The 12,245-nt window shown below is 43.5% G+C and overlaps 1 protein-coding gene across 2 annotated transcripts in view; it reads right to left on the minus strand.

Moving 5' to 3' along the window:
* LOC139756520 (Na(+)/citrate cotransporter-like) overlaps nucleotides 1–12,245 on the minus strand; it is a 131,464-nt gene that overhangs the window by 28,899 nt on the left and 90,320 nt on the right. For both annotated transcript variants that reach the window (XM_071675995.1, XM_071676006.1), the window contains exons 7-8: nucleotides 10,707–10,826; nucleotides 2,485–2,694 (exon numbers count right to left, since the gene is read on the minus strand). In XM_071675995.1, coding sequence (XP_071532096.1) covers nucleotides 2,485–2,694; nucleotides 10,707–10,826 — 330 coding nt within the window. The remainder of the gene's footprint in view (nucleotides 1–2,484; nucleotides 2,695–10,706; nucleotides 10,827–12,245) is intronic.

Consider the following 12,245-nt stretch of genomic DNA (forward strand, 5'->3'; position numbering starts at 1 on the left):
ATATATATATATATATATATATATATACGTACCAGGTTTGGATGGTATTGCAGTGGAATTTATTAAAAAAGGGGGTGACTGTATTATTGACTGGTTGGTAAGGTTATTTAATGTATGTATGACTCATGGTGAGGTGCCTGAGGATTGGCGGGATGCGTGCATAGTGCCATTGTACAAAGGCAAAGGGGATAAGAGTGAGTGCTCAAATTACAGAGGTATAAGTTTGTTGAGTATTCCTGGTAAATTATATGGGAGGGTATTGATTGAGAGGGTGAAGGCATGTACAGAGCATCAGATTGGGAAAGAGCAGTGTGGTTTCAGAAGTGGTAGAGGATGTGTGGATCAGGTGTTTGCTTTGAAGAATGTATGTGAGAAATACTTAGAAAAGCAAATGGATTTGTATGTAGCATTTATGGATCTGGAGAAGGCATATGATAGAGTTGATAGAGATGCTCTGTGGAAGGTATTAAGAATATATGGTGTGGGAGTCAAGTTGTTAGAAGCAGTGAAAAGTTTTTATCGAAGATGTAAGGCATGTGTACGTGTAGGAAGAGAGGAAAGTGATTGGTTCTCAGTGAATGTAGGTTTGCGGCAGGGGTGTGTGATGTCTCCATGGTTGTTTAATTTGTTTATGGATGGGGTTGTTAGGGAGGTGAATGCAAGAGTTTTGGAAAGAGGGGCAAGTATGCAGTCTGTTTTGGATGAGAGAGCTTGGGAAGTGAGTCAGTTGTTGTTCGCTGATGAAACAGCGCTGTGGCTGATTCATGTGAGAAACTGCAGAAGCTGGTGACTGAGTTTGGTAAAGTGTGTGAAAGAAGAAAGTTAAGAGTAAATGTGAATAAGAGCAAGGTTATTAGGTAGAGTAGGGTTGAGGGTCAAGTCACTTGGGAGGTAAGTTTGAATGGAGCAAGACTGGAGGAAGTGGGGTGTTTTAGATATCTGGGAGTGGATCTGGCAGCGGATGGAACCATGGAGGCGGAAGTGGATCATAGGGTGGGGGAGGGTGCGAAAGTCCTGGGAGCCTTGGAGGGTGTGTGGAAGTCGAGAACATTATCTCGGAAAGCAAAAATGGGTATGTTTGAAGGAATAGTGGTTCCAACAATGTTGTATGGTTGCGAGGCGTGGGCTATGGATAGAGTTGTGCGCAGGAGGATGGATGTGCTGGAAATGAGATGTTTGAGGACAATGTGTGGTGTGAGGTGGTTTGATCGAGTAAGTAACGTGGGGGTAAGAGAGATGTGTGGAAATAAAAAGAGCGTGGTTGAGAGAGCAGAAGAGGGTGTTTTGAAATGGTTTGGGCACATGGAGAGAATGAGTGAGGAAAGATTGACCGAGAGGATATATGTGTCGGAGGTGGAGGGAACGAGGAGAAGTGGGAGACCAAATTGGAGGTGGAAAGATGGAGTGAAAAAGATTTTGTGCGATCGGGGCCTGAACATGCAGGAGGGTGAAAGGAGGGTAAGGAATAGAGTGAATTGGATCGATGTGGTATACCGGGGTTGACGTGCTGTCAGTGGATTGAATCAGGGCATGTGAAGCGTCTGGGGTAAACCATGGAAAGCTGTGTAGGTATGTATATTTGCGTGTGTGGATGTATGTATATAGATGTGTATGGGGGTGGGTTGGGCCATTTCTTTCGTCTGTTTCCTTGCGCTACCTCGCAAACGCGGGAGACAGCGACACAGCAAAAAAAATAAAAAAAGATATATATATATATATATATATATATATATATATATATATATATATATATATATATATTTATTTATTTATTTATATATTTATTTATTTATTATACCTTGTCGCTGTCTCCCGCGTTAGCGAGGTAGCGCAAGGAAACACGAAAGAATGGCCCAACCCACCCACATACACATGTATATACATAGCTGCCCACGCACGCACATATACATACCTATATATTTCAATGTATACATACATATACATAAACAGACATATATATGTATACACATGTACATATTCATACTTGCTGCCTTCACTCATTCTCGTTAACCCCGCCACACATGAAATGGCACCCCCGCCCCTACCCCGCGCGTGTGCGAGGTAGCGCTAGGAAAAGACAACAAAGGCCACATTCGTTCACACTCAGTCTCTAGCTGTCATGTATAATGCACCGAAACCACAGATTCCTTTCTACCTCCACACACACACACACACACACACACACACACACACACACACTCACACACACACACACACACACACACACACACACACACCTTGTTACACCTCTGCTGTTGTAAGTCATGATGATATGTTATCTTTATGAAATGTGATAATATTCATTACTCACGGGGATGATGTTCATATAACCTGTGAGTCACTGATGTCAAATATGTTAATGTCTGCTAACCTCTCAAGCCATTTGAAATCGGAGCGTTCAATACATACCCAAGAATATAGTATTACACGAGAACAGGAAGCTTCTCAAAGGGTAAGAGTTACCAATAGTCTCTGCAGACTTACACTCGTTCGTCAAAGCTGTTGGTGATGTGATGGGCCCAGCCGGTGACGAAGCCTGGAGCCCTGAACACCCAAAGGAAGACGAGGAGGGTGAAGGAGAGGAGCACCACCAGCTCATGCTGGGAGATCCTACCCAGGGACTCGTACTGCCCACGCAGGAAGTCCTTCATGACCCGCTCACAGTTGGGAGTCGAATTCCGCACCCTGCCCTTCCTGTGGACGGGGGTTGTCTGATTTTACCTCACTTGTATGAGTGAAAGTCGTGACTTTCATATCCTTGGAGAAGTAAAGTCCTGACCTTAGCATATCTAGGCAAGTCCAAGTCTGATGTTACCACACTTGGACAAGGAAGATTCTGACTAAATTCTGAGGATTCGTGAATGTGATATCCTGAATTAACTGAAGTCGTAGTCAAGCTTACTCTCTTAGACTGAAAGTTATGAATTTCAGACCAGCTGAACTGACGTGTTAACTGTCGAATCTGTATCTTCAAGTGCCCTTCAGGATGAGGGTTCATACAGTCTGGAGCCTTGTTTATAGATGGCTTTTGAGGTTAAAGAATCATATTAGAAAAAAAAGAAAACGAGGTCGGGAGGAATGTCTTCCATGATATTTGTTTCTAAACTTTTGTGACGAGGTGATGGGCGAATAGCTCTGAAATGTGTTTGTTTATCTGACCAAACTTTTGTTTTATTGCGTAAGCTAAGACGGCACGGCAACTGAGGCCTTAATCAAGGCCATCTCATTAACGCTCTATATATATATATATATATATATATATATATATATATATATATATATATATATATATATATATATATATATATTTTTTTTTTTTTTTTTTTTTTTTTTTTTTTTTTTTTTTCCAAAAGAAGGAACAGAGGAGAGGTCCAGGTGAGGATACTCCCACAAAGGCCCAGTCCTCTGTTCTTAACGCTACCTCGCTATTGCGGGAAATAGCGAATAGTATGAAAAAAAAAAAAAAAAAAAATATATATATATATATATATATATATATATATATATATATATATATATATTATCCCTGGGGATAGGGGATTAAGAATACTTCCCACGTATTCCCTGCGTGTCGTAGAAGGCGACTAAAAGGGGAGGGAGCGGGGGGCTGAAAATCCTCCCCTCTCGTTTTTTTTTTTTAATTTTCCAAAAGAAGGAACAGAGGGGGCCAGGTGAGGATATTCCAAAAAAGGCCCAGTCCTCTGTTCTTAACGCTAACTCGCTAACGCGGGAAATAGCGAATAGTTTAAAAGATATATATATATATATATATATATATATATATATATATATATATATATATATATATATATATATATATATATTTCAAAACTGGAAGGAGGTAAATAAAGTGCGTAAGACAAGGGAGCAAATGGGAACTTCAGTGAAGGGCGCAAATGGGGAGGTGATAACAAGTAGTGGTGATGTGAGAAGGAGATGGAGTGAGTATTTTGAAGGTTTGTTGAATGTGTTTGATGATAGAGTGGCAGATATAGGGTGTTTTAGTCGAGGTGTGCAAAGTGAGAGGGTTAGGGAAAATGATTTGGTAAACAGAGAAGAGGTAGTAAAAGCTTTGCGGAAGATGAAAGCCGGCAACGCAGCAGGTTTGGATGGTATTGCAGTGGAATTTATTAAAAAAGGGGGTGACTGTATTATTGACTGGTTGGTAAGGTTATTTAATGTATGTATGACTCATGGTGAGGTGCCTGAGGATTGGCGGAATGCGTGCATAGTGCCATTGTACAAAGGCAAAGGGGATAAGAGTGAGTGCTCAAATTACAGAGGTATAAGTTTGTTGAGTATTCCTGGTAAATTATATGGGAGGGTATTGATTGAGAGGGTGAAGGCATGTACAGAGCATCAGATTGGGAAAGAGCAGTGTGGTTTCAGAAGTGGTAGAGGATGTGTGGATCAGGTGTTTGCTTTGAAGAATGTATGTGAGAAATACTTAGAAAAGCAAATGGATTTGTATGTAGCATTTATGGATCTGGAGAAGGCATATGATAGAGTTGATAGAGATGCTCTGTGGAAGGTATTAAGAATATATGGTGTGGGAGGCAAGTTGTTAGAAGCAGTGAAAAGTTTTTATCGAAGATGTAAGGCATGTGTACGTGTAGGAAGAGAGGAAAGTGATTGGTTCTCAGTGAATGTAGGTTTGCGGCAGGGGTGTGTGATGTCTCCATGGTTGTTTAATTTGTTTATGGATGGGGTTGTTAGGGAGGTGAATGCAAGAGTTTTGGAAAGAGGGGCAAGTATGCAGTCTGTTTTGGATGAGAGAGCTTGGGAAGTGAGTCAGTTGTTGTTCGCTGATGATACAGCGCTGATGGCTGATTCATGTGAGAAACTGCAGAAGCTGGTGACTGAGTTTGGTAAAGTGTGTGTAAGAAGAAAGTTAAGAGTAAATGTGAATAAGAGCAAGGTAATTAGGTACAGTAGGGTTGAGGGTCAAGTCAGTTGGGAGGTAAGTTTGAATGGAGAAAAACTGGAGGAAGTAAAGTGTTTTAGATATCTGGGAGTGGATCTGGCAGCGGATGGAACCATGGAAGCGGAAGTGGATCATAGGGTGGGGGAGGGGGCGAAAATTCTGGGAGCCTTGAAGAATGTGTGGAAGTCGAGAACATTATCTCGGAAAGCAAAAATGGGTATGTTTGAAGGAATAGTGGTTCCAACAATGTTGTATGGTTGCGAGGCGTGGGCTATGGATAGAGTTGTGCGCAGGAGGATGGATGTGCTGGAAATGAGATGTTTGAGGACAATGTGTGGTGTGAGGTGGTTTGATCGAGTAAGCAACGTAAGGGTAAGAAAGATGTGTGGAAATAAAAAGAGCGTGGTTGAGAGAGCAGAAGAGGGTGTTTTGAAATGGTTTGGGCACATGGAGAGAATGAGTGAGGAAAGATTGACCAAGAGGATATATGTGTCGGAGGTGGAGGGAACGAGGAGAAGTGGGAGACCAAATTGGAGGTGGAAAGATGGAGTGAAAAAGATTTTGAGTGATCGGGGCCTGAACATGCAGGAGGGTGAAAAGAGGGCAAGGAATAGAGTGAATTGGATTGATGTGGTATACCGGGGTTGACGTGCTGTCAGTGGATTGAATCAGGGCATGTGAAGCGTCTGGGGTAAACCATGGAAAGCTGTGTAGGTATGTATATTTGCGTGTGTGGACGTATGTATATACATGTGTATGGGGGTGGGTTGGGCCATTTCTTTTGTCTGTTTCCTTGCGCTACCTCGCAAACGCGGGAGACAGCGACAAAGCAAAAAAAAAAAAAAAAAAAAAATATTTCAAAACTTCGCCATTTCCCGCGTTAGCGAGGTAGCATTAAGAACAGAGGACTGGGCCTTTGAGGGAATATCCTCACCTGGATATATATGTATATATATATATATATGCCTGAGCCAGATACCCATTTTATAGACTAGCCCCTAGGGGTTGACTCTGGACCGACTTCCACAACCAGGATTTGAACCTATGCGCTCGACTCTGGTCGGCCCCTGAATGCGTCATGGTCAGGAACGCTGACTAGATACACCACTGAATATGTGTGTAGTGAATGTATGGAAAAGTTGCCTCCTGAAGTATTTTCAACAAACATATCTGACAGACTTGATTTCGGTGGAAATATCATTTTATTTCAGTACTCTTATTTAGACGTCGATTTATTTCATGATTATGCTACAGAAAAAAAAGATCATTTCAGGGACAGATATGAGCTCTTAAGTTACTCTGACACTTGTGGGACCTCAAGTTTGGTGTTCGAAAATTGTAGCCGTGAGTCACCTTATTTTTTTTTATTTTCTCGTGCGAGACACAAAGGCAACATATTTATCTCTGATCCAGGGATGAAATAGTGATGTCGACAGCACGTAACCTCTAGCAGTAGCTCAGTCGTAATTGAAAACCACGACACGGTGTGAGGTCATACATAACATTATGGTCGGTAGCCCGTCAGACGCCTCGGATTTGATCCACTCTATACAGTAAAATGGGTTATAAGGAAACAGTCATACCCACCCTCTCACCTGCAAAGTCATTCCAAAGTCATTTTCTGATGTGGTTAATGTATGGTATGATTATCCAGGGGGGAAACCATGTCTGTGTAGCCTCGCTGATATTCGGGGGGGGGGGGGGACAATGTGTGCGTAGCCTAGCTGATATTATCCAAAGGGAACCTAGTTGCGTAGCCTAGCTGACATTATATAACCAGGGGGAAAACCTTGTCTGCGTAGCCTAGCTGACATTATATAACCAGGGGGAGACCTTGTCTGCGTAGCTTAGCCGAGATATCCAGGGGGACCTTTTCTGCGTAGCCTAGCTGATATTATCCAATGGGAACCTAGTCTGCGTAGCCTAGCTGTTATATAACCAGGGGAACCTTGTCTGCGTAGCCTAACCGAGATTATCCAAGATGGGGGGGGGGGGGATTTCTCTGCGTAGCCTAGCTGAGATTTTCCAGGGGGGGGGGAACCTTGTCTGCGTAGCCTAGTCGAAATTATCCAGGGGGAAACCTTGTCTGCGTAGCCTAGTCGAGATTATCCAGGGAGGAACCTTGTCTGCGTAGCCTAGTCGAGATTATCCAGGGAGGAACCTTGTCTGCGTAGCCTAGCCGAGATTATCCTGTGAGGAACCTTGTTTGCTTAGTCTAGCCTAGATATCGTGCGAGGAACCTTGTTTGCTTAGTCTAGCTGAGATTTCAGAGATATCGCTTTGGCCTTCGTCGTCCATGATCGGGAGGCATGTTGACCTTCCTCGTAACCTTGGCCACAACTTGAGAAGTGTACGTCTTATGCTCAAGAAATATTGTGCAGTTTGTTTCCCAACATATAAAAACTAAATGGTATAAAACTCGTATGTCTAATTTTGATATTATTTAAGTTACGCCACATGAAAAATAAGACGTGGAACGACTTCTAACAAAGAAAATCGCCCTTTTGGTCGTAGAAACTAATACAAATGTTTCCCAGCACCTAAAGAACTGAATGGCATAAGACCCATAACCCTAACTTCCGTTCCATTTGTAAAAAGATTTAACTTGGAACTTAACCTGGCATATAACTTAAGAAAATTCAGTATTTGACCATGGAATTTGGTACGTATCACTTAGATATTTTCTCAATAATTTTTACCACCCATTCGTATTTGACTGTCCATAACTGTGTGACCTACCATATAGTGTTATATAGTGCTCGTGAGCCAGGAAGCAAGCTTTATATATTCAGGATTTCTTGGAGACATTAATCTCGACATACAATAAAGATTCAGGCAAGATTCGTACGATAGATGGTGTATAACAGAAGATTAACATTCGTTAACGTCTCTTATGACTGGATGATGCTGGGAGCATCGTATAAAAAGATCCTGTTCACACCAACCCGGTTAAGACATAAAGAAATGGTTGAAATGGCATAGGAAAATGTGTCAAATTTTGGGTTGGTGAGTCTTCATCTTACATATTAATGATGGAGAAAACATTATTAGACGTGTGTGACTGGGCAGATCGTTTTCTTCTACTGAACACCGCTGACATTCGGCCCAGGGATGACTTACCTAAGAGAGGCTGGAGGCCGTAGACGACCTAACCTTTACTGGTGATGGCTCACGTGAGGCATTCTGGCCTTGTAAACACTTTGAGGAAAGAACAGTTAAGATCAGATCTCAACATAGCTCTAAAGGGTGTGTGTGTGTGAGGGGGGAGGGGTTAGAGTGTCCCTTAGATGCTGTGTTACTTTATGAAAGTGTGAGGCTGCTTGGCACCTCCCTTCAATCACACACCTCTGAGTCCTGACATCACAGCATACGTAAACTGAAACCCTGATCTTAACGTTCCTGTAAAGTGTTAGAGTCTAACTGAATAACTTCAGGAAAAAAAAATATGTGAAATTCTTACCTGACATGTGAAGATAAAGGAAAGACTCTCATCTAAAAATGTTACCGTTACAAACACTAGCTCCCTCAGTCGTGTGACTGACCGCTGCCAGTGTTAGCATGTTGTGGCGAGGCTTCACTGGAACACAATGATAGCACGTGGAAAAGACTGATCCATACTGTTGTCGTAGCATAAATGTGCATCATCCTTCGTCTGTATGAAAATCCTTGACTTCTTAAGGTCGGGTACAGAGTCCAGCATGTTTCTAAGGCAGAGCTAATGAGATCTACAATAGGATTATGATCAGGGTCATGCATTTGTTCTACTAGTTATCTTTAACATCAAAAACACTGTAAAGAAAAAAGAAATGTCCTTACATATACTTTTCAGTGTTGCAGAGTGTGTCACAGCTGATACTGTACAAATGATATAGAATGCATAGTAAGGAGTACTATAGCCTAGGAAGAACCCATTGACTTTACATATCAGAGACTAGTACAGTCAGTCAGACCTTATAAGACTAAACATGAGGAGGTCATTCAGACCTCATGTCTTCGTGGTTTAATGTACCCACGTCGTCTCACACGTCAGTGTTGCCATGTCGTCTCACACGCCAGTGTTGCCATGTCAGCTCACACGTAAGTGTACTCATGTCATCTCACACTTCAGTCTACCCATGTCAGCTCACACGTCAGTGTACTCATGTCATCTCACACTTCAGTCTACCCATGTCAGCTCACACGTCATTGTTCCCATTTCGGCTCACACTTCATTGTTTCCATATCAGCTCACGTCAATGTACCCTGTCAGCACACACGTCAGTGTACCCATATCAGCTCACACGTCAGTGCTGCCATGTCATCTCACACGTCAGTGTACCCATATCAGCTCACACGTCAGTGCTGCCATGTCATCTCACACGTCAGTCTACCCATGTCAGCTCACACGTCATTGTTCCCATTTCAGCTCACGCGTAGTGTACCCATGCCACTCGCCCTGCAGTCTTCACATGATGGCAGTTTAACATGACGTGTTCACGTCAAGACGTCGTCACAGGAACCCAGAAGTTAAGTTTAATAATAGTATGACTTGTATGTAAATTAACATATCTTTCTGTACATTTTATTTACATCTGAAGAAAATTGTTACATTTGGGGAGGTAAACTTGGGAAGTTTATGTGGAAGACCTAACGAGAGAGAGGAGCTTGAAGTGATGGATGATGTATGGATGCAAGATAGGCATGGATGACCAGGTCTCAGCTGATGTATGGATGGAAGGTGACCATGGATGACCAGGTCCTAGCTGATGTATGAATGGAAAGTAGGAATGGATGATCAGGTCCTAGCTGATGTATGGATGCAAGGTAGGCATGGATGACCAGGTCCTAGCTGATGTATGGATGGAAAGTAGGAATGGATGACCAGGTCTCAGCTGATGTATGGATGGAAAGTAGGAATGGATGACCAGGTCCTAGCTGATGTATGGATGCAAGGTAGGCATGGATGACCAGGTCCTAGCTGATGTATGGATGCAAGGTAGGCATGGATGACCAGGTCCTAGCTGATGTATGGATGGAAAGTAGGAATGGATGACCAGGTCTCAGCTGATGTATGGATGGAAAGTAGGAATGGATGACCAGGTCCTAGCTGATGTATGGATGCAAGGTAGGCATGGATGACCAGGTCCTAGCTGATGTATGGATGCAAGGTAGGCATGGATGACCAGGTCCTAGCTGATGTATGGATGCAAGGTTGGCATGGATGACCAGGTCCTAGCTGATGTATGGATTGAAAGTAGGAATGGATGACCAGGTCTCAGCTGATGTATGGATGCAAGGAAGGCATGGATGACCAGGTCCTAGCTGATGTATGGATGCTAGGTAGGCATGGATGACCAGGTTCCAGCTGGGGAAGGATGACCGGAGGATGGACTCTGAAATAAGTTGATTTTGAGGCATCTGTTGACGTGAGATAACACAGGAGGAGGGCAGACCTAGTCCTTGCCCAGCCTCTTCCCCCCCAAGATACTAAATGACGAGAAAAATGCATTTCAACCATGGGTCAGTTGATGTCTTGTGGTTATCTACCGAAGAGCTAGGAGAGCCACACGCGTATGTGTTGAGACAGACGTTTCATTGTAGGTTATTATGCATATGGGAGACTTCTTAATTGTCGCTTTCCACACCTAAGAGGCAGACACTGGACTGAACCAAGCAGATATATATATATATATATATATATATATATATATATATATATATATATATATATATATATATATATATATATATATATATATTGTAGCTGTGAATGAACAATTACAAACGTGTTTAACAATCGTACCCACAGCACATGTAGAGGATCTGGAGCCAGCTCCAGCCCAGCAGACAGCACACTATCATCCCAGGCACGTTGAACAGCATCCAGGTGGCGAAGTTCAGGCCCGTGGGCTCGCTGAAGGTGCTGTGGAGAGGTCGGCAGGTGTTAGCTGGGGTGGCAAGAGCTGTTGGGAGGGGGTCGGCGAGTGTTAGGAGGGAACATCAACTGGTGGAACGAGGGATTGTACCTGGGTGGTGAGAGGTGTGTCTCTTGGGGGTACTGGATGTCAGCAGGTGGGGCGTGTGTGTCAGACAGGAGTGTTGAGGTGTGTTTGCGTGACGTGGTGTCCGGACGTTGTACAAGAGAGATGAGTGGTGGCAGGACTTGTTTTTTTTTGAGTGCTAGAAGGTGTCAACAGATGCCAGAAGGCGTCAGGAATGTTTTAGAAACACAATCGGTTGTCGGACGGTGTCAGAGGCTTAGAAAGGACTCGAGCAGTGCTAACGTGAGGACAGGTCAGTGGATGTTGCGTCACGGGTGAGGGAGGTAGGAGTATGATAGACCGACTGCTGGGGAGGCACGCGAAGGAAGTACCTCTGGCGTTGTCGGAGTGAATCAAGAACATGGTCGAGGCTTTGGGTTGTTGAGGGTTATCGAGAAGACTCAGATGGTGTCAGGGTTAGCCAGGAGACAACAGAGGTCGCTCGGGGTCACCAGATATGTAAGAATGGTATCAGTGGTAGGATGTGAAGGAGGTGGAAGACGTTGATAAAGAGTCTCTTGGGTCGTCAGGAAGTGCGTGTGGGTGTGGTCGTAGTGCAGTAAGCCAGGGGATGAGGCAGTGTGCTCTGGAGAAGGGAGGTAGATGGGAGAGCCAGCGGCTGTAGTCAATTACTCAAATGTGGCGACAATATCACACGACCTTTTTCGTAGAACTGAAATTTTCAAAAGGTCACAGGTCACAGGTTGTTCGAGACCGTCCCCCAACCATCCACTGAGCACAGGTCATAGACACGTTATGTGTATAATGATGTAGAAAAAAAAAACTTTTGCATACTGATAGGAACACATTACATGACACTCTGAGTAAATGTATATTCATCCCAGAGAACTACCCAGTTACTCCAGGTTGTCCTCTGCAGATGAGGCCACACATTTACACCACAGGAGTCCAGACAGACAGACAGACACACACACACACACACACACACACACACACACACACACACCGTACAATGATTACGAAACCTCTGGGGGGTAAAGGAGGGAGGGGTTGGCGTTATGTGAAACACGTGAGAGCCAAAGGAGAGGTTTTTTTGGGAGGGTGGGGTGGATACCCCCACAACATTACCTCGTTGTGTGATTAGTGAGAAATTACACGAACATTTTTTTTTTTTTTCATGTTTTACGTTAATTCATTTGATGACTACTATATACACTGCTTCTGGGTATGATTATCAGTAAGAATATTATCATTCTTGAACGTTTGCGTAGGGTGAGGAGGAGGGGAAGGGGGGATGATAACACACTAGACTGATAACAGATGGTGAACAGGAGGCCATA

This window comes from Panulirus ornatus, chromosome 2 (genome assembly GCF_036320965.1).
Source record: "Panulirus ornatus isolate Po-2019 chromosome 2, ASM3632096v1, whole genome shotgun sequence".
In the NCBI taxonomy this organism is placed as follows: Eukaryota; Metazoa; Arthropoda; class Malacostraca; order Decapoda; family Palinuridae; genus Panulirus; species Panulirus ornatus.